The sequence below is a fragment of the Theropithecus gelada genome, chromosome 1 (assembly GCF_003255815.1).
Source record: "Theropithecus gelada isolate Dixy chromosome 1, Tgel_1.0, whole genome shotgun sequence".
In the NCBI taxonomy this organism is placed as follows: domain Eukaryota; kingdom Metazoa; phylum Chordata; class Mammalia; order Primates; family Cercopithecidae; genus Theropithecus; species Theropithecus gelada.
The window spans coordinates 125,586,992-125,610,185 of NC_037668.1; the positions used below are offsets into that span (position 1 = coordinate 125,586,992).

General features: G+C 37.3%; 1 protein-coding gene across 1 annotated transcript in view; it reads right to left on the bottom strand.

Annotated features, from left to right (window-relative positions):
* Positions 1 to 23,194, bottom strand: part of DPYD (dihydropyrimidine dehydrogenase) — an 849,957-nt gene that overhangs the window by 283,517 nt on the left and 543,246 nt on the right. Inside the window, exons 15-16 of the mRNA XM_025405641.1 lie at positions 18,832 to 18,900; positions 10,067 to 10,150 (exon numbers count right to left, since the gene is read on the bottom strand). Of these exons, the coding sequence (XP_025261426.1) occupies positions 10,067 to 10,150; positions 18,832 to 18,900 (153 nt within the window). The remainder of the gene's footprint in view (positions 1 to 10,066; positions 10,151 to 18,831; positions 18,901 to 23,194) is intronic.

Consider the following 23,194-nt stretch of genomic DNA (forward strand, 5'->3'; position numbering starts at 1 on the left):
TGCATATGTATGTTTATTGTGGCACTACTCACAATAGCAAAAACTTGCAACCAATCCAAAGGTCCATCAATTATAGACTGGATTAAGAAAATGTGGCACATATACACTGTGGAATACTATGCAGCCATAAAAAATGATGTGTTCATGTCCTTTGAGGGACATGGATGTAACTGGAAACCATAATACTGAGCAAACTATCACAAGGAAAGAAAATCAAACACCGCATGTTCTCACTCATAGGTGGGAAGTGAACAACCAGAATACTTGAACACAGGGCGGGGAACATCACGCCCCGGGGCCTGTTGTGGGGTGGGGGGCAGGAGGAGGGATAGCATTAGAGAAATACCTAATGTAAATGACGAGTTAATGGGTGCAGCACACCAACATGGCACATGTATACCTATGTAACAAACCTGCCCACTGTGCACATGTACCCTAGAACTTAAATTATAAAAAAAAAAAGATAATGACCACTAGTTCCATCCATGTTGCTACAAAAGACATGATTTCATTCTTTTTATGGGTGAGTAGTATTCCATGATAGCTTTATCTATATCTATATAGATATTAAAAGAGAAGAGATACTATTATCCCTTCATATATCAATTTCTTCCATGTTACCCAAAACACAATTACAGGAAAAACAGGAGTGGCAAGTCTGCCATGTTGTTTACGGTTTTGGTGTGGTCAAGGAAAGAAAAAAAGTTGCCAAAGGAAAATTGCAACAAAGTGTTCCATTCACTTAATAGAGTGTTAGACATTTTACAAATAAGAGAAGAAAGCTGCATGTTCTTTTCTGATGAATCATGAACACATACTAAGGTTAATGGAATCTGCAACTTATCTATGAGGACTTTCAAATCTGAATAGACCCAGTAGCAACAAACAGGGAGAAATGGGCAAAAACTCAGGCAATCAACCCTAGAAAAAATAAATAACAAATAACATGAGGAAAGAGTCAAAGATGTTTAAGACATCTCAAAGGGAGTAAAATTGTAATTCATGCTTTAAATTGATTTCTCCTTAAAGATAACTTTTTTTGTAGCGTATGTATATTCACTAAGCATAATGATACTTAAAGTGGTTTTTGGTGAGAGAACAAAAACAAAGTTAGCTATAAAACAAAATTGTCAATAAGATCTCTGCGATATAAATAATGTCAAGAGAGACATCACGTTTGTATGAAATCTGTCATTATCAATAAGCATCACCTCATGTTTGTCTAGGGGGTTGTAATAGTTCTCAGAGAATAGGGCTTCCCCAACGATCATGACAAAAGCCACAGAACCTTCAGTGCTCAGCCAATACTCTTAAGTTGTAAAATGCCATCATTTTAATACATTTATTTTCCTTGACTTACCTTATCTCCTTCTCTAGTCAGGCAAATCCACACGCCTCCTTCCTGACAGCTCACCCATCCCAGTTGGAAACCTTAAACTGATTGCACCATAAAAGACTGACTCTACCTCAGCAGGAAGTGTGTACAAATTTCTCTCTGAGGTAGAAGTACCTTAATTTTAAGGTCCTTGTGAAGGTGGTGCCTCTGATGACTTCGTTTAATTTGTCTTATTCCTTATCTTCTCTCTTGTCTTATCTTGAGCTCTGTTGCCTCTACTCTCAGCTGCTGAGTGCTTACCAGTTTTCTGGTCCAATATTGCTTTTTAGCCTGATACGCTGCAGCCTCCTTTACTCTCGAGTCTTTTGTGGCTTCTAATACATGATTCGGTCTTGTCCACCAGTTCTTCCAATATTCTAGGCTCGATGGATCACATAACTAGACCCTCCCTTTTGCTGCCAATATTCATTTCTTTTGACTCTGCCCTGACAATCTCTATTATTATTCTGTGACATTACATTACTTGAACTCTTTATGAAATCATGAACTAAGACCATAGCCTCTCCTCCATCTCACCTCTGTCTCTGTCTCTCTTTATGACATTTTTAGTTCATCCTTATGCTATAGTTAACAAATATGTAGAGAATTCTGCTATATTTCTCAAGCTCACTGTGATATGAACAAATATTTGAGGGTGATTTTTTAAAAACTTAAAAAAATACTTTTGCTGCTTATTTCTGGAATAAAACAAATGATGAGAACAGTAAAAACCAAAATAAGTTAAAAAATACATAGTTAGCTGTTTTTCCTGTAACATTCACCAGGTTGGAGTGCAACTGTGTGATCTCAGTTCACCACAACCTCCGGCTCCCAGGCTCAAGTGATCCTCCCGCCTCAGCCCCCCAAGTAGCTGGAACCACAAGTGTACACCACCACATCCAGCTATTTTTTGGGTGTGTGTGTTCAGCAGACACAGGGTTTCGCCGTGTTGCCCAGGCTGGTCTCAAACTCCTTAGCTCAAGCAATCTTCCTGCCTCAGCCTCCCAAAGTGCTGGAATACAGGCATGAGCTACCATGCCTGGCCTATATATAATGTTTTTTTACTGCCACATAATGGTTGGGCTACACAGAAACAACAATATTTCCTGATCTAGAACTGATAATTCAGTTAGATTTAAACAGTGTTGCTTTTGACTACAAAAATTATAATTTCTTAAAAGAAGCAAACATTTTTATATCATTACAAACATTAATAGCTATAATTGAAAAACGCATAGAAAACCAGCTGTAGGCAAAATATTGACAGTTATATAAATGTGTCTTACAGATCTCCTGTAGTTTATCTACTTATGTAAGCACCCACGTCTATTCAAATGGCTGAAAATTAAAATCAAATAAAAAGTTGGGCAACATAATATAGTACAAAGCAAATATTTCTTTTTTATTAGAGATAGTTTTTCTCATAAACAAATTGATAATTTATTTTAAAGAACTTCAAAAATTATAATGGTATGAGGAAAATAAAATAGGATGAATCCACTATATATGGCTAATATCAGATTTTAGTCACTTTTGCAGAAGCTTATATCATGCAGTCATTTCTCATGTTTCTTCACAGAACTATGTTATTTCATGGTGCAATGATTTTCAAACCTATAAAAGTGATGTCTCAGGGGATCATCCCACTGAGGCCAACCTAGTCTATCCCATACTTACCCAGCCAAATCATAGACCTAGAATTCCAACTCTCTAGCCCAAACCTACATGTGCCCATGCTGATTACGGCATAAACTAAACATCACATTCAGGATAATTCTCCACATACATAGCTCATAGAGGCTGAAGTCACAAGGAATGAGAGGAATCAAGAACCTGCAGAGGATGTCTCAGGAGCACATACCTAAGCAGTATGAAAAAGCGAACGGAACTCAGCAGTGATCCTCATCTTAGATTCCCCATGAGAAGCCAGGGAAGTTACTGTGGCTTCAGTTTGTTGTATTTTACAAGTGCTGGGGCTCCCACATTCTTTTCTCTAACCTTTGGGATTTCTTATACTCCCGAACTCCTGAGTTTCAACTCTGGGAAATATGGAAAATACTATGACTTCTCAGCTGTTTGGCTTTAAAAGAGTGTCTTCATATGGTCCCCTCCACAGACATCTATAGGGGTCTGATCCAAGCAGGGCTGTGGTCATTGCTCCCTGGACACTGCATTGCATATGAGCTAGAGGGTCTGTTAACCCAGCTGCTGAAGGAAGACTTTATTTCCCAGGGGACATTCTAGCACATCTGGGGCACTGTGGTCCTCACACTTGGTTTGGATTCTCTTCCTGATGACAGACGTCTGCTTTCTGGCAAGGGTAAGGGTAATAATCTGCGGTTAATGTCTAATGAAAAAATGTTGGCATGTTGAAACAGAAACAAAGCCTCTCTCTCTTTTTTAAAAAATAAACATACAGTTTTGTGCAAATTAAGTTTGAACACAGAACAGATCATGAAGGAATTATTAAAGTATTGTTCTGGGTGGTATTTGGAGCAATAATCTTTAAAACTCAATTTTAAGGTTTATCACTCTTAAACCTTTTATTCTGGCTTAGCTAAATCATCATGAAAGCAGGACTTCATATGTCTCTCTGATGACAAAACTAATGTTTGGACTGTTTGAGTTGAACATTCTAATATTTAAAAATTCTATGCATAGAACTGAACAATATGATTAAATGCAGGAAGGGGAATGTGAGTTGGCAAGATATAACAGATGATAACAGTGTTATTGCCATCTTTGATCAGGTCTTTACTCTGCCTGTAAAGCTACAGCAGTCTTCTCTCTGATTATACTATCATTTTTGAACTTTCTATCCAAAGAAATCATTACTAAATTAGTGTACACTAAATAGTTGTGCACTCTTTAGCAATTATACCTGCAATGAAGGCATTCAAACCACTGAACAATTGGGATCCATCGAGGGCTAGGGAAATAACATCTTTGTAGCCTCTTGGAACTGCTGGGTAAAGAAATCAAATTCTTTGACAGTGATTCAAACTCTAGGTCACTACAGATTCAGATGTGAGTATGCATTGGGTTTCTACCTTTAAATCCTTTCATATATATTATTCTTCCTTCCTCATGGAAAGTTTGGTTGACTGATAATATACAACCAGCCCATGAATTAGAATGTCATTTGAAATAGAATTAGAGAGGTGATTTCCATTTGGATAATTTCAGCTGAGAAGGTATAAACTCCAAGCAGAAGGAATAATAATTGTATGCAAAAAGTTATAGTAGGGAGTAGCCAGGGTAGTGCACTGACTTTTCCTTGCTTGACCAGAAACTTTGATACACCAAAATAACACAGTTGGGAATACTAGACAGAGCACCAGACAGGGGTCAGTAACAAAGGCACTAAAGCTGTAGGACTTGCTAGTTGGTTACCTTAGGCTAAGGCAGATTAGGCACTTTTCTGGTCCTTCATTCCTATCCTGTATATAAGGGAGATGAATTGGAAAATCTTTAAGGTTCTTCTCAGTCACAAAATTCTGTGCTTTACTACGCCCCATCATCAACTCAAGGAAAAGAAGTAGGCAGCTTTAGGTTTTCTGATGGTAGCAAAAAGAAAATCATTCCAAGAGGATTAAATGATTTGTATCGAGAAGTCCTGTGGAGCATGCTGCGTCTTGCTCTTCTTTATTGCCACATGGAAGATAAAACAGGAAGGCAACGCCTCTTACCACATATCTCACTCCACTTACAACTCCTGGGCAACTATTTTTCTTTTGATAGCTGAAGGTAGGTCTAAGAATTAAAGGTACTGCTGGCCAAAGAAGGCAGCCCAAAAAGACAACAATGTCAGGAACTCAGAGGTTCAGTAAAACTCCTGGGGAAGGTTGGTCTTGATATGTAAAGGTGAATCAGAAAGAAATATACTGGTCAAATTCACATTTGAGAATGAACACATATTCTTAGTCAAATGTTTGCTACTATTTACATGTACCAGAAACAGTGTCAGAGGAGCCTAATTAAGGTCTACCTTCTTATTGTTGCATGACAATGCAGGCCAGGGAAGACCATATCTTGTCATTATTTTAACAGAAATAACAGGATTTTTTTGTGCCACCTATTGTTGGCAATAATTTTAAAAACACAACAACACAAAGGCCTACTCGAGGGCTATTCAGTACCAGCCTGAACTGGGTAAGAAGGTTCTGCAGGATGGAAGTAAAAAATCTAATGTAATTTTTGTAGGCTAAAAGAGGGTTAGTACTCAATGTGATAAGAACATGTAGCATGTAGGAAAAGGGGAAAACCTCAAAAAGGTGTCATTTTGGCTGAATTTTATAGAATTGGTTATAATACAATTACATCTATTAAGTAATATGCTGTTACAGAAAATGGATTTATATAAATTGCATGTAGACAACTTTAAATTTGAATGCTAAGACACCAGAGAAGCACCTTTAGTCGCAGGAGACAGAACCTAAACAGTGGATTCACGTTTGCTTGTAGTTTCATATATTTAGAGAAATGAAATTGAATTATAAACAAACTTTAGAGCTTATGTAATCCTGCACTTAATTTTCAGTTAATAATACTGATACTTAACATTGATATTGGAATACCTACTTATTAGGAACAACTGCCCTTTATTCAGGCTACTATCAAATCAAAGTATGGGTCTGGAAGCCACTGACCAGATCTTTGACCTGGGAAACTCGAGGGCCTCTGCTTTGGGAAAAATGGAATAAAAACTCATCCGGCTTCAGAGGGTTGTTGGGAGGGAATGGAAGAAGAGTTGTATTTTATTTTTCATGCTGTAATACAACTTTGACTCTTTGGAATGAACACAACCAAAACTGAATGATATTTTCACCTTTGCTTGAGCCTCAGGGTTATTGACACCATTAACTAAAATGGAAGTGCAGCCTCTAGTATAAAAGACCAAGGGTTCTATCCTAGCCACTTTAAGTACAAGATGTGTACTTAACCAATCATAGCCTTTTTGAGCAACTGCTGCTTAGATTCTCATTCGTCAAAGTAAAATATACCAAAAAGCGGGGAGCATTAGTTAGGGTAAGCATTAGTAAAAACAAGAATCACAAGTAAAATACTGCCTTAATGCAGGCTAAGGCAATGTTAGTGTTTTTAAAAACAGCAACATATTTTCTTAATCCAGTCTATCATTGATGGGCATTTGGGTTGGTTCCAAGTCTTTGCTATTGTAAATAGTGCTGAAATAAACTTATGTGTGCATGTGTCTTTACAGTAAAATGATTTATAATCCTTTGGGTATATACCCAGTAATGAGATTGTTGGGTCAAATGGTATTTCTGGTTCTAGATCCTTGAGGAATCGCCACACTGTCTTCCACAATATACACCATGGCATACTGTGCAGCCATTAAAAAATCAAGTTTATGTGCTTTGCAGGGACATGGATGAAGCTGGAAGCCATCATTCTCAGCAAACTAACACAGGAACAAAAACCAAACACCACATATTCTCACTCATAAATGGGAGTTGAACAATGAGAACACATGGACACAGGGAGGGAAACATCACACACCAGGGCCTGTTGGGGGGTGGGGGGCCAGCGGGGTGAGAGCATTAGAATAAATACCTAAGGCATGAGGGGCTTAAAACCTAGATGATGGGTTGATAGGAGCAGCAAACCACCATGGCACATGTATACCTATGTAACAAACCTGCACGTTCAGCTCATGTATCCCAGAACTTATTTTTTTTAAAAAAGAGCAACATAATAGGCGTTTGTTTATTTCTTTAGTTGTTTTTGTTTTAATAATGCTCTTTAAAGGTAGTTTAAAAATAACAGTAGCCTGCTATTTTTAATGTTAACATTATCAGAATATTAAAGCTTAAAGGGGATTTCAAGATCATTTAGTTCAAATCCCGTATTTTAGAGATGGATACTTATCCTTCAGGAGAGCAAGTGGCTTGATCAAGGTGACACATGGCTGATGGAATGAATACATGAGACTACTTTTAAACACTCAGCCATGCTGAAGTGTTTTAAGATTTGATATGAAGCTTTGACTTGAAGGAATATACAATGCAATTTCCCAAGTTCAGCTTGAGATTCTGTTTCTATAAATTTCATAAATAAACATGGAACCTATAATGTTGTAGAGTATGGATTATGGCCTTCCCTCTTCATAAATTTCATGATTTTTAGTCACTTATTTTACATATATAGGTATATATATGAGCCTATATATATGTGTATATATATCAGTATTAGATCTATATAATGTTGATTACACACAGGCAAATTAGGTGCAAAGGCAGCATTTTTCACTCATTAAATATTTGTGAGAAAATATTTGAGATAAAGGAGAACAAAATCAGGTATTTAGAGAGGAATGTGTACTGAACAAGAAGGTGTCTCTGGCAGATAAATATTTTAGCCATGGAACCAATAGCATGTCTAATTCTTGAAGCAAATATTGATTAGGCTCTGACCATGCATGCAGCTCTGTGCTTAGCACATAGTAAGTTTTCAACAGATGAAATGCAAGACCACATAGCAATGGGGAAGAGGGACTAGAATGACTCTTCAGTCCCCCACCCTGAGTATAAATTCTCCATCCTACCAATTGGCAAGTGTTCAAGACTTTGGAACTTAGGGAGGTAAAAGGAGAAGCAATGGTAACAGGAGGCAGAGAAGGGGTAAAAGGAACTAGAGGAAAAGGCGAATAAGCCTGAGTGTGTTAGTGCTCATTTCGGGAAGTCAGAGGCACAGGAAAGCATTTTTTAAAAAATGCACTAATATTCTAAGTTCTCTTTATTTAAAATATGGAACATTCATGTGTCCTCAGGCAGAGAAATCATTTAAAATATGTTGGAACAAAAATGATTAAATTAGCTTTATTCTTCAATTATATAATGTACAAGAGAATATCATTCAAAAGAAAATTTCTAAACTTGGCTGATAGGAAGAATTGGTTTAAGTTTTAGAGATTATAACTAATAAGTGAAATGGAAACGTTCCTAAATTTTCTTCAGCCAAGATATCATGGCTTTTGGAACATGTGTTTTCCAAGAGTTTTCAGAAAGCTTAATGATATCTCTGACTGCAAAGTTTTAGCATTTGGCATTCTCATTCAGCCAAAGGCTGTGCAAAACTTTATGTGGCTAAATAACTCTCTAGAAAGGATACACCTAAGACACTTAAAGGCTGAGTAAATTCAGATGTGCTCATATAGCAAAAGTCTACTCCAAAAAATAAACTCAGGTGGGACTAGGGTAACATTTTCAAAATAATTGTCATATCTGTGGCAAGAGAGAAATATTGAATTGCATTCTCCCCTAACAAAGCAATCAATAGATTTAAAACCTCCATAGCTGTTTCTATCCATGTAACTAAAAAATATTTCAGTTCTGAGATTCAGAGACTGTGAAACGAGTGGAGGGACAATCTTGACTTGAGATGGGAAAAGAATACTAACTCAGCCCCCATTCCAGGTGTCCTTTAAGGAATCCTTCTCATTGTAATCACATTACCCATCTTAATATGCTAATATCTAACCCATGTGACTCATAAAAGTCATGATTCGATGTCATGATATTTTCCCCATACTGGGTAGTTCTGAGTCTTGGTTCTGTTACCATATATCATAGTTACTGATCTTCTGGGCAACCTGTTGTGAGCGGAACAGAGAATATACTTGAAAAATATTTGACTAGACCCTCCTTTCCTGTTGTTACGTAACAATGGTTTCTCCTTAAGTCACAAATCTATTCTGCATGTTAAATATTTACGAAGTACTTTAAAATTCTTCCTGACTGCTAATACAAAGATAGCAATCTATGTTCATTTGAATAAGCAGAAATGTTTGTCCTCCCAAATTAAGGGCCTCTGAGTTTAATTCAAATCAATTTGATGACTAGAGAGAGAAAAAAAAAAAAAAAAAGCTGGGCATCTACTAAGTACAAGGCCCTGTGCCAGACATGGAGATAAAAGTAAACTTTCCAAGACTAGACAATCTGTCAGAAATTACTACATTTCATACTATTTAATTCACACCATTTCCTTCTGGGCTTGAAAGCTAAATTATGAGATGCAAAATACTCACCTTTTTAGCATTAAGTTTTTACAGTGCTCCTTAACATCCAACATTGTAACTAGTTACATAAAGATGCAGTGTTTTCTATATATTAACATATTATTTCACATTGTGTTCATTAGGCTTTTGAAAGTATTTTAGTATGAAGGTTCCATTTATTGTATCCAAAATAAAAATAGCATCAAAGTCTTTTTGCAACTCCCCAAACACAGTTAGTGAATAATGATCATATGCTAAAAAATGTAAAATGCAATTTGTGCTGTGCCCCATTTACTACAAAATCACTACGAACAATGCATTTTGTACAGTATATTGCTCCAGGGAAACTGGATCAGCATCAGGAATGAATAAAGAACACTGCATTTGAAATCAGCTAATTCTGCTTCAGCGCTTTTAAAAACTATTTGTTATGATATTACTTCCTGTCAAGCACATAATGTGATATTTTCCTCAATAAAACTAAACAGTTGCTATAATTTCAGCTTCCCTCATTTTCCACTTTTTAAGCACTAAATATTTAAACAATGCAGACCTGGAAGTCTCTAGCCAGTCATCTGATCCATGCATCTCCTTGCCTAAGGTATAGTAACTATCCATACAGGGGCCTATTATGTCACACTGACATACTTAGTGGCAGCTGTCAAGGTCCTTACCTGCCCACAGGCCAAGCCCATTCCTCTTTCTCCCATGCCATGTGGACACGATAAATTTAACTCCAGGGCATCTGCTCCAGAATCCTTTAAACAAGAAAGGAAAATGAAAGAAAAGGCAAAGCTTTATTTATATACCAATAAGCTTTCACCATTGATAACAAAAGTCACATTTGTCAAGTGTTAACTATTCTGTTTTCTGTATCACAGCTATCTTGTGAGGTATATTCTAACTCTCTCAAATTAAGGTCTATATAACAACCACCACCACAACAACAATCACACACCAAATATTTACTGAGTGCTTATAAGGGGCTACTCACTGCTCTATATGCTTTATGTTTGTTACCTCTAATTCTCATAATCTTTGTATTATTATGATACCAATTTTACAGGCAACTGAACTGAAGCATAGGGAGGTTAAATGACAAGCTTGGTTATTAGGTGACACAGTAGAGATTGTAACTCAGATCTGTTTGATATCACATTTATTCTTTCCTAAACAGCTTCTATTTTTATGGACACAAATCTTACTAATTTTGAATAATTGACGCTTGGAGTAGGCATACAAAGAAAAATGTAGTGGGCTAGCTAGAATGAATAAACAAAATGTAAAATGTTTTTAACTGAAAATCAACATTATCATATTTTAAAATAGTTTATCTAAGAAATAGGAAGTATTGATAGTTTTGTCTTAGTAGTAATAGGAATCCTTCTTGTTTAAATCATCAATTCCTTAGTATACAAATAGATCTTATATAAATGAACAACATAATTCATTCTAAGTATTCTTAGAATATTTTGAGAATCTTAGAATGTGTGGGAAGTCTTCTGTAAAGAACTTGAAGAATAAACAAAACACTTTTAAAAGTTATTACAGGCTGGGCATGGTGGTTCACGCCTGTAATCCCCAGCACTTTGGGAGGCCGAGGCAGGCGGATCATGAGGTCAGGAGATCGAGACCATCCTGGCTAATATGGTGAAACCCCGTCTCTACTAAAAATACAAAAATTAGCTGGGTGTGGTGGCGGGCACCTGTAGTCCCAGCTACTCGGGAGGCTGAGGCAGGAGAATGGCGTGAACCCGGGGGGCGGAGCTTGCAGTGAGCCGAGATCGTGCCACTGCACTCCAGCCTGGGGCACAGAGCAAGACTCCGTCTCAAAAAAAAAAAAAAAAAAGGTTATTATAGTGGCCGGGTGCAGTAGGTCACATCTGTAATCTTAGCACTTTGGGAGTCCCAGGTAGGAGGACTGCCTGAGCTTAGAATTTTAAGACCAGCGGGGCAACACAGTGAAACCCCATCTCTACCAAAATACAAAAGATTCGCCGGGTGTGGCGGTCTGCCTGTAATCCCAGCTACTCGGGAGGTTGAGGCAGGAGAATCGCTTGAACTTGGGAGGCAGAGGTAGTGGTGAGCTGAGATCAGGCACTGCACTCCAGCCTGGGCAATGGAGCAAGACTCCATTTCCAAAAAAACCCCAAAAAAAACAAAAAAACTAGCTGATTCAAATTTTATATTCTTTTAGCTAACTTCTATAATTTTTCCAGTGCCATGGTTTATTTTTCAGTAAGGCCAACTAGAAGCTTGAACTGGTTACAACAGTATTTTAACAGGTTTATCACATGCAAAGGCTTAAAAAATAGTTCACTACTTTCTACGTACACTAGACCTTTCTTTAGGGCAACAGTTGTTTCTTCTTTCTCTTTCCTTCCTAACTGTTTAAGATTTTAACCTATTTTTTCCTGCTCTATGAATGTTAAGTAGGACCTCAACAAACTTAGGAACTCCAGCTAGTCATTTCTCAGTTTATTTTCTTGCCTATCTTTATTCATTAGTGAGTCTGCTTTTTCTTCTGCACATTTGTTAAAGTCCATTTGATCATTGAGCCTGTTTTTTAACATGGTTTCATTATGGTTTTGCTTTCCTAATCCGATTTTAAAAGTCTTCATGTTGTTTGAGAATTGCTGAAAACCATGCTACTCTTTCCTCGATGGTTTGGTAGTGAGCATGGATGAGCACAGCCTGCTGAACCCTAAGTTCAAATCTTATGCCTGTAGCTAAGGAATTGGGGATGATGTGTACAAGTCAGTCAACCTTCTTTGTCTCCAGCTGCTCAAGTGTCAACTGTGGATAATATGACCTGTCTCAAAACCATGCCATGCAGTAATTACCAGCTTAGCGAAAAGACTGTATAGTGCAAATATATGCATATAACATGTTTCTTATTATTTCCTGGTTACTTCAAATACTTCCTTTAGACTTCTCTATTTAACCGAAATGCAGCAATTAATAGCAAATCAATTCAACATCATTTTGGATTAAATAAGGCTTTGCAAGGTAATTGTATACATATTTACATTATGCATATTTCATTTCAAACTTACACCTAGCTACCATATTACATAATAATAGCTAACATTAATTCAGCATTTACAACATGCCAGACACTTTACTATGTCCTTTGTATGTTTTATCTTACCTTATCCTCACAGCAACTCTAAGAGGTAGGATATATCATTATTTCTACTTTATAATTGATAAAAGTAAGACTTAAAGAGTTCAAGTGATTTATCCAACATCCCACAGCTTATAGCTGATAGTAGGGTCTTTAACCCAAGCATTTTGAGTCCAGGACCTGCATTTGTGCCCACTATTATAATTTACTACAAATCACTTATTTTATGGCTGAAGTTGTCATAGCGTGTTACGAAAAACATAACAGCTCGATATCCTTATAGCTTCCAAGTTTGAAGCAAAAATTAAAACATTTTAAAATCATCTGTCCAATATAAAATTTTTTCAATGACTAATTATTATAATTTCCCCAACATTATACACATATACAAATGCCCACTCACCAAACACACCTGGAAAGGCCTTTGAAATGTGCATCCAAGTCTCAAAAACAGACAATGCTGTTCAAGGTGACACCATGAGAACAGGAACATTCATGTGGCCTCTGCTTGAAAATTCCTGTCTCAGGATGCACACCACCTTAAAAGGCAGTTAATTCCATTTCCAAGCAACTCTAACCATTCAAAAAGCCTTAATTGCTGAATTAGCATGAAATGTTAAATTAACTGAAATTGGGCATGCATTCTGATTCTTGTTAGTCACAAGCTTTTTAGTTTAGTCACTTACCCAGAGTTGATTCTACCTCACCTAAATGGTTATAAAATGAAATAGCCTAGTGATGGCAGTGACATAGGAAATACACTGTTACTAATTTCCTACATTATCTATTTATCATCCACCTACATGCAGTAGAGTGTGTGTGTGTGTTTGTGTATAGATAGTGTGGACTCTGAGCCAAACTATGGGTTTGAATCCCACTTTTACTCCATCTTATCTGTGTGAACTTGAATACATTATTTCACTACTTTTGGCCTTAGTTTCCTCAAAAAAAAAAAGAGGAAAACATCAAGTCAGTGATACGTTAGAACTCCAAAAAAAAAAAAAAATTAAAAATAAAAATATATTAAAAAAGTGGAACGAAGTCACAGAGTTGTTGTCATAAGGTATAAATAAATTTGATATTTGCACAGAAAAATTCTAGGGAGATGTATTTTTAAATGTTTCCAAGGCTAATACAGGAAATGAGAAGTGCCAAAAGAGAAAGTTTATTTTTTACAGTTTTAAGTCAACTGAAAAGAAAAATAAGAGCTTTAACATATATAAAAGTTTAAAGAGGAGTGATAAAAACTAAGTAAGTAAATGACTTCTGGAATATAGTAAATACTATAAAGGTGTACTCTATCTATCTAAATACTTTATCTGTCGATCTACCTACCTATCAATCATCTATCTATCTAAATACTTATTTATCCATCCAACAAGACCTCTGACTTGTCCTTCCTCTGCCTTGATATTAAAATGATTTAAGATAACTCATCTGGTCCTACATTGTCTATACCTCAGGAGGGAAAGGAAAACTATCCTGAGAAATTCTTGGAATATGGCAGTGGTATAATTTTTAAAATTCTCTGAACCACTTTATAAAAACACCCAGAGAAACTAAGGTGGCAAAACTACAAACTCTTGTGCAACATATACAACAAAATCAGGCACAAAGCACTTCTCCTCTCTTCTCCTTCTTTCCTTACCTCTTCCTTTCTTTCCCTTACCTTCCTGATCACTACAGCTCTGAAGTCATTGGTCAGGGCAAGGTAAGGCAGGTGAGCATGAGCATTTGAGGAGCAGCCATGAGGGCCCAGTGTGGGATGTCACAGCTTATGCAGAGCAGAGCCAGAAGGACGTCTACACGGCCAGTGGCATGGTGTGGTGTATCACAGCCCAGGTGGGAAGGGAAGACTTCCACGGGTGATAGGGGCTGGCAAAGGACATCAGAGCTCAAGTAGGGTGAGAACAGTGTACTGTAATGGGGCATGAAAGGCACAATTATTGGATCCCTCTTAATTTCTTCCGTTAAATGAATACATGGGGTTAGATGTTGACTTTCTAAGTAGCAATGCTATCCTCTAGTCTCAACTATCCAAAACTGGAGTTAAAGTTCTCTGGGATCTTAAAACTCTCCGAGATAGACCTGGGACAGGTAAAGTACTCTTAGCTTGGGCCCCACTGGACATAAAGTCAGTTACTATCTCTCATCTCCAGCTGTGTGTCTATCTCCTGTGATTCCATTCTGTCCTGTTTACTGTCCCTGTTCAGAAACTTATATCCAACTGGTCCTACATATTTCTGTAATGTGCCTCTGTCTGATTTTTACCTCAAACTATTTGAGATTTCTAACTCTCACAGCTATTAAATTCATGACGTATTGCTGCCCAGATTCAGCTAAAAAAACTGATAGGAACCTGGCTTGTTAGTGTTTTATTTTGGCTCTGCTAGGAATAGTATGGGAACTTGGTTTTAGTGCCTGTGCCTTTCTGCTGGATCTTCCTTGTCTCTTCCTACCAAAGGTGGTCAGAACCTTGGCAATCCCTCATCAGGTACCTGACTTAAAATCATCATCATTGGATTTTAAACCCTTCAAGTTCATGGGTGCCAAATAAAATACCACTCTTCCCATTTATTCTGTAATGGCTTCCTTTTTGTTTGCCACATGGCAATACTCAAATTGTATACTTCTTTTTTACTTCATTCAACAAATATCTGCTGGTAGAGAAAGCCTTGTGCTTGGAATTGAGGATTAAGCAGTGAACCACACAGGGGTCTCGATCCCCATGGACATTATTTCACTATTTACATTACACAAATACATTATTTGTGTAATGCTTTCTAACAAGCAGGACAGAGGAACTATTAGTAATGACTAATGACACAATTGTTAATCACCATTTTATTATATGCTACAGAGGAAAAGCACAGACAGAGGTAGATCCAGATTTTGGGGAGCCTAATGCTTAAGTAATTTGGAAAACCCTCTTTAAGGAAAAAACGATAACCAAACATTGTAAACACAGAGTTAGGTACAGGGACTTGGAAATGGTCCATGCAAGTAAATGCCCTGAAGCTTAAGCTTCATTAACTATCTGGTCAACTGGCCTCTGAAGACAGGGGCTTAGAATATAGGACAGGGAGGTTTAACCTATGTGGTTGGAGGCTCAGGGTTGAGGAAGAGAGAACATTGCAGGCCAAGGGAACAGCAAACTTTCTGAGTTGGGAACATGTTGGAGGAGGAAAAGAAGGCAGCAGGATCTGGAATGCAGAAAACAGATCCACAGTGACACTGGAGAGAGACAGGGGAAGGGCCAAGTAGCACTTAATGGTCAAGTCAAGGGTTCTGAAATTAGGAAAGATGGAAAGAATTTGGATTGGTTGAGAGCAAGATGATTAGTGGAGCTATTGCTGATAAACTTGGTAATGATGCATTTTGGACCACAGCCAATTATATGCTTCCTCAAATTTGATGGCACCACTTGTCACCCAGGAATTTTGCCGCTACTTCAAAGGGAAACCCGAGTCCCTGTTGCTATCTTCACATCTCCTACAGTAACTGTCCACTCTCACAGACTCCCTCCAGATGAGACTGGGTTGTGTCACAACCTCCACTGAGCCTGTCAAAGTGAGAGCTCCAGGAGCACCAGTGCCCACGCCCGATCAGGAGGCTCTGGCCTTTCCCTTCAATTCTGGGTTTAGATGAAGCATCACACCCCATGCCAGGAAATCTAGCTTCCCTATGGAGTGAAATGGGACCGGTGAGAGACAGGAGACTGAAGGAGCCAGTAGACTCATTCCTTCCACTTCCTTTCCTAGAAAGTGATGAGACAATGGGTGATTCTATCATATTGTGAGATGATGTGCTATTCCTTGTCCCATATAACTGAGCAATTGGCTGCATTTCCTTGTGAAGTGTCCAGCTCTGGAACACACCATATTGTGCTTGTTTTCCCTTCTCCCCATCTCATTTTTCTTTTCTCCTCAGTCTTACTGCTCTGAGATTGTATACTTCAATAAAGCTTTTTCACATTAACTTTGACTCAGGCTCTATTTTCAAGGCTAATTACAAATTAAGAAAGAAATTGATTCAAGATGGACTATACTGGATTAAAGATCCATTGAAAAGTGAATACTGTGAACCTTCAGCAATGGCTCAATTTGGCATATATCTGATTGCTCCCTATTGTTCATCTTTGCTTTGGCTGGTCAGGGACTTTATACATAGTAGGTGTTTCATAAATCTTCTTTTGCATAAATTTGGAGTATACTACCAAGGTTCCAGAAAAGCAAGAGAGCCTGTGGTCAAGTACGTGGACCAAGAAAGCTAACCAGATTCTAACAATGTTACTGATTTGACACAAGCAGTAGAAACTTCTTTATGGTGCTCAAAAACATGACAAAGTCAAGCCAGGTTGAAGAATATAGAAGACAACACGAAATGGGTATGCATTCTAAGGTTCTACTGCTCCATATGTGTCATTTCTGTTTCAGATAAAGTAGCAAAAAGCTGATAGCAGGTTTTCTCAGCTCTCTATTGTGTAATTCAAGAATTAATCAGCCATAAAAAGGGTTTTATAAACTTAAGATTTAGTATACATCATCACATCACATCATTAACTAAACTTAAAACAGTTGGCATGTAAGAGTGCTGGTGTGGTGTCTCTGATTTCTTACATCCCTATGCCACCACACCCAAAAGAAATGTACATGTTAGGTAGTACAGTAACTTGGACTTGAATATATTTTTGTTGGTTTTGAAGATTTTAATGTCGATTTTTCCATTGTAAGGAAATCTGTTTTAACCTGTTTTGAAACATATTCATAAAATCAAAACCAAATACTGATTCTATAAAATGTTATTGGGTGCCTACCATATGAACTGTGATGAAATCATGCTGCTTAATATTACCCTCCTAGAAGCTGTGAAGGCCTGGGGGATACTTCCTTCATGTGATATCTCCTGGGCTAATCCAGATTTAGGATTATAGTGAAGATTTTTATTTTTTAATTGATATTATCATACCTTCTTGTTATGCAGACTGCTCTCCTATGGGGAGATTTTGCAGACCGTTTTGACTGAACAAAAGGCATACCTTTTCCTCCCTTCTTTCTTTTTTCTTTCTTCCTTTCTTTTTATTTATGTTTTTGCTATAGAGTAATTAGAAGGTGATATTAAATAAAACTGAAATTAAATAAACATATGAAATGTGAAAGATATCTTTAGGTTAGCCAGTTTGTTTATAATTAAAGGCTTTTGACTTAAAAAAAGTAATCTTGCCTATTTAAAAATTAATGTCTAATATTGAAAAAAAATTTTTGAAAAGTATTTTGTTCTTACAGAAAGGCAGAGAAGCAAGCGGCATGATAAAACCATTCATCATAGTCAGCTTAAAATTGGCACAGCTCAGGCCAAGCACGGGCTCTGTGGAAGATTTCATGGTCAATTAGGTAAATACATGTATCAAATGAACCCAGCACGGAAGATCACGAGGCCAATTACTGATCATGTTTAATTTCACCCCTCTAAGTCCCAGAAGTAATTTTTTCCTTTCTCATTTCTAAAATACCCAAATAAAAGGTATAATCAACATTTTTGAACACTATAGATAGCTTTGCAGTATTTTATAATGTAGCCTCAATTAGTTCATCGGTATCGTTAGATTTAGTCTTCTATATTACTGAGAGGTTTTCAAGAAACCCCAGCTAAGACTCTCCAGACTATTTTCCATGACAGCATGATGGACATAAGTGTATAATTTTAAGTATGTATTTTTCTATTTGAAATACAAATTTGAGGCACATGGTTACTTGTTTGCATTTGTGCAGGATTCAATTTATATTATGGAAAACCTGCTGACTAGTGTTCCATTCAGGAGCATTCTGTCCCATGCTTTTATGCATGTCTGTATTCAAACTAGAATAGTATTAAATGAACCTTTTATACTTTAAATATTCAAGAGTTTTATATTCAAAATTTCTTCTCTTACTGTCAAACTAGTTTGCCTAAAGGCAAGGTAAGATCAAGTTAGACTCTCAAAGGTAGAATTAAATTTTATCATGGCATCCATCATAATATACAGTTTGCTTAACATGCAAATAAAGAGTGTATGGATTCAGAGAATAAAGGATTTTTAGGTAGTGAGTGCAATCCAAGGGACTGCTTTTATAGAATAAATTCCTTTTAAATTTACATTTCCATCATTTTAATGAAAACACAGGGTAAACAAATTATAATAAAAATGTTTTAAGTTACATTTTCAATTCAATTTTACTTCTACTGCATTATTTTTCATGGCAGCTCTTTATTTAAAACTAATAAAAATAGGAGAGAAGAAACGAAATAAATATATACGAAAGTAACCATTACCTCAGACTTTTTGGCAAGTTCCATCCAGTCATTTTTATTGTAACTGCACATGATGCTAGCAATCACAATCTTTAAAAAGAAAAAGAGTATAAGTTCAAGTAGTTATGCAGTTGTACACAAAGATACATTAATATTTATATAAATTTATAATGGTACACTATATTATAAAATTAGTTTTCAAACTGTTAAAAAAAAATCATTAGAAAACAGCAGGGTATGATAGCAAAACACAGGGTGACATTTGGGGCTTTGGAATTACATTAGGAGACTTTCTCATTTAGTATCTGTGAACACGAGGGCAAGTTACTTAACTTTTCTGATCCTCAGCATTCTCTTTTTCAAAATAGAAATGATATTACTGACTTTGCCATCCTCTGAAAGTAGCAATGTAAATACATGCATGTATCTGAAGGGATTGTCTAATTATACAACGCCGTTAAAATGCTGTTTGTAATTACTGGTCTAGTGAAAAGGTTTTAAGTGATGGAAAAGAAAAAAAATTAGTGTTTCTTTCAAACATAACTCATTATAGTATACATAATACCTTAAATATTCATAGTGCATTATAGTTTTAAATTTTATTACATATTATTTAACTACATTATTACCAAAATCCCATAATGGAGACTGTATAGAGTAGTAATTACTAGTGCCTCCTCTGAAACTAGGATGCCCAGGTTAGAACCCTGACTCTGTCACTTACACGTGGCTCTGGTCAAAGTATTTAGTTTCCTGATTGGTAAAATATGAATAGTAGTGCCACTTATTAAGAAAAGTAATAACAGAAATTGGCCAGGCGTGGTGGCTCACACTTGTAATCCCAACCCTTTGGGAGGCAGAGGCGGGTGGATCACTTGAGGTCAGGAGTTCGAGATCTGGCCAACATTGTGAAACCCCATCTCTACTAAAAATACAAAAATTATCCAGGCATGGTGGCATGTGCCTGTATCCAGCTACTCAAGAGGCAGAGACAGGAGAATTGCTTGAACCAGGAGGTGGAGGTTGCAGTGAGCCAAGATCGCGCTGCCGCTACACTCCAGCCTGGGCAACAGAGCGAGACTCCATCTCAAAAAAGAAAAGAAAAGAGAAGTAATAACAGAAATTTAACAGAAATGGCTAAGACTTATATAGCTCTTACAGTGTGCTTGGCACTGTTTCAATGGTTTTTACTTTATTAACTTATTTAATCATTCCCAGTGTTATTCTCCCCACTTTACAGATGAAGATGCTGAGGCAATGAGACCTGACAGTCATACAGCTGATAAGGAGCAGAGCTAGGACCCAGAGCCAGGCAGTGTGACTGACTGAGAGTCTGTGCTTTTAACCACTAGGTTTTGCTAGCCCAAAGCAAATACTTACATGTAAGTAATTATTTCCTATCATTATCATTTAAAGACTATGAAATTGAGGCTGGGTGCGGTGGCTCATGCCTATAATCCCAGCACTTTGGGAAGCAGAAGCAGGAAGATCGCTTGAGCCCAGGAATTCATTACCAGCCTGAGAAACATAGCAATACCTTGTCTCCACAAAAAAATAGAAAAATTAGCTGGGTGTGGTGACCTGACCCTGTAGTCCCAGCCACTCAGGAAGCTGAGATGGGAAGACCACTTGACTCCAGGTGTTCAAGGTTACAGGGAGCTATGATCGCGTTACTGCACTCCGGCCTGGGCAACAGAGCAAGATTCTCTCTCTATAAAGGAAGAGATTGAGACACAAAGAGTTTGTGCCAAGCTTAAAGTTGCAGAGTCTAGTGTTAAGAATCCTCTAAAAGCCATTATGCTCTCACTTCATAGAGCTTTTTTATTTACGTTGAGAAAAATCCAAAGATATGCTGTAAAAGTCAGATAAATGTTTTCATCAGGAGGATACAAAATTGTGACCATATTGGAGAGAGTTCTAAAAACCAGGGAGAGAAGTCTGTCTTTAAAGTTTTCCTTTTTTTTCTTTCCGGATAGACTACAAACACCATGAAAGCTGGGGCTGCTCTGCATTAGTCATCATTTATCTACAGTAACTAGCATGGTATTTGGCACGTATCAAAGACTGAAAGAAAAAATGAATGAGGTCACCAGAGGTTTAGGAGCAAGGGGTTGCATTGTCAGCTTACCCTTTTAAGAAGATTAAGTATAAATGGATATCATAAGTTAGAGAAGGGAAAAATAAACAATTGAAAACTGCTGGCGATGATATGAGTAAGAGTGAAGAGTGATTAGGGCTGATGAAGGTATCTGTCTTGGTGATGAAAAAATAATCAGATATTAAAATACACAGGACTAATCAACTAGAGAAGCAATTAAAAAGAAGGAAGCAAAAGATCTGAGAGTCTGAATCAAAGCCACTGAGAAATTCGCAGAACATTAGTCACATAAAGGTTAAACAACTTTCCGAAATATGGAAGCCAGGAGAAACAGCAATTTTGAATAGATTCCTTAGAGAGAGGAACAAAGAGAAGAAAGTAAAAGTAGATGATGGATAGAGAAAATTAAGCATGCCAAATTATTATTCATTGAGTTTAGGATTCAACTTTTTTCGTCTAGTGAAACTACAGCTTTTCAGAATTGGGGAGAAAAATGTAAGAATGCTTGTTCCATGGCCTTTTCTCTAGGGGCTAAAAGAAGTGAAAAGTCATACTCCAAGTTTCATTTGCAACCATAAAAGAGTCACCATGTAATTATGCAGTTTTAGTTAGAGATGCTTTCCACCCTTTCCAAGTGATCTAAGATCTTGCTCAGGGGTGCTATACCCTATTCTCCAGTTAGAAAAAAATCAAGGAGAAATATCAAAGAGGGCACCAGATCTTCCAGGACTAGACCTAACACCTCTTGGTGTAGGCATCCCTTGCAAAACAAAACAAAGCAAAGCAAAACAAAACAAAACAAAACAGAAAGAGAGAGAGAGATTAAGGACCTTATTTGAAACGAAAAATCAACTGGGATGATGCCTGGGGGCAGGTGACAGCATTCTATTGTCTTCAGTGGCCACAAGGCAGAGGTCAAGTAAAAAACAGTCTGTCAATCTAAGGATTTAGGGAATGAGCAGAGCCCTGAGGCTTGTTGCTAGAACTTCAAGGGCAGAGACAGTACAAAGATACAGACTGAAGAAAAACAAAAAAATTAGCTATTAGATACTAGTTACCCTGTGGTGAAACTGATAAGCAATAAGCTTACATTTTTAGGAAATTTTTTTTCTTAAAACAAAATAAAACAACCACCGCCACAAAACCCCCCACCTCCTAGCATAACAAAATAATCCCCTAATTCACATTCCCATGCAACTATGAAGTGGCTGCTCAATCAGCACAGTCACAGCATGTGCACCCCTCTCTCCAGCTCCCCTCTCAGGGTTCCATGGAGGACAAGAAAAACCTTTCAGGTGGGCTGAATCTAGCCAGGCAGATGGGTTGACCAAAGAAATCCACACAAGGGAAGCAAGGTTTACCAGCCTTGACAGTAGGATATGATATGTGCTCTCAACTAGGGGCTAACACTGTTTCTCTCTTTTACATGGCAATTTTAATTTTAACAGAGCTATTTTTCACTTCAAATTTATATTGACTGTGCCAGGGTTAGTTAAGATAATTGTTCGCCCTGTAGGTTGCTGAGAATCATGAGGCACTACAATTGGGCTTGATGAAGAAAAATAAATATCATCCAGAGAGTTGTTCAGGATATTGAGAGAATCATGCCATCGAATGCTGGTGGGCAGCCTCTGACTGAGGAGGGGTGGCCACCAATGGGAGAGACATATTATGGTAAGCGGAGGTTTCCATTGTATGCTCTGAGCAGCCAAGCACTATCCTGTTCTCCTTTCCCTATCCATTGAAAGCAGACTCTACCTTCTTGCCCCCCCAAAAGAGAAAGTATCCCCACTTGCACTAATCACAGGAATTGGGTACTCTGCTCCTATCAAAATCCTTCAGTGGAACTGGGAAAGCTAAAGAATTTTTTTTTTTTTTTTTTTTGTGAAGTTTGATTTTTTTGTGTGAAGTTTGATTTTTGTGTGTGTGTGTGTGTGAAGTTTGTTCACAGCTGCTGGTGATCACTGACTCCTCAACCACTTTCCCACCCCAAAGCTTACTACACTGGGAAAAAAAGCAGAGACAGTGGAAAGTACACAAATACACGAGATGGAAAGAGATCCCCTTGGCACCACTTTTAAGGCCAGATGGCTCACTAACATATCTGTGTATTTAAATTAATAAATACCACATTTTAGCTTAAGGAAATTCTATTTTTACATTCTTGCTTTATGATTTAAAAGTCTTGACAATTACTACATGCTAAGCTACAATTGTCATGTTTCAAAGCAATTTTTTAAATCAATTAAATTTCAGGAAAAAATAACTTCATATTTATTTTAGAAA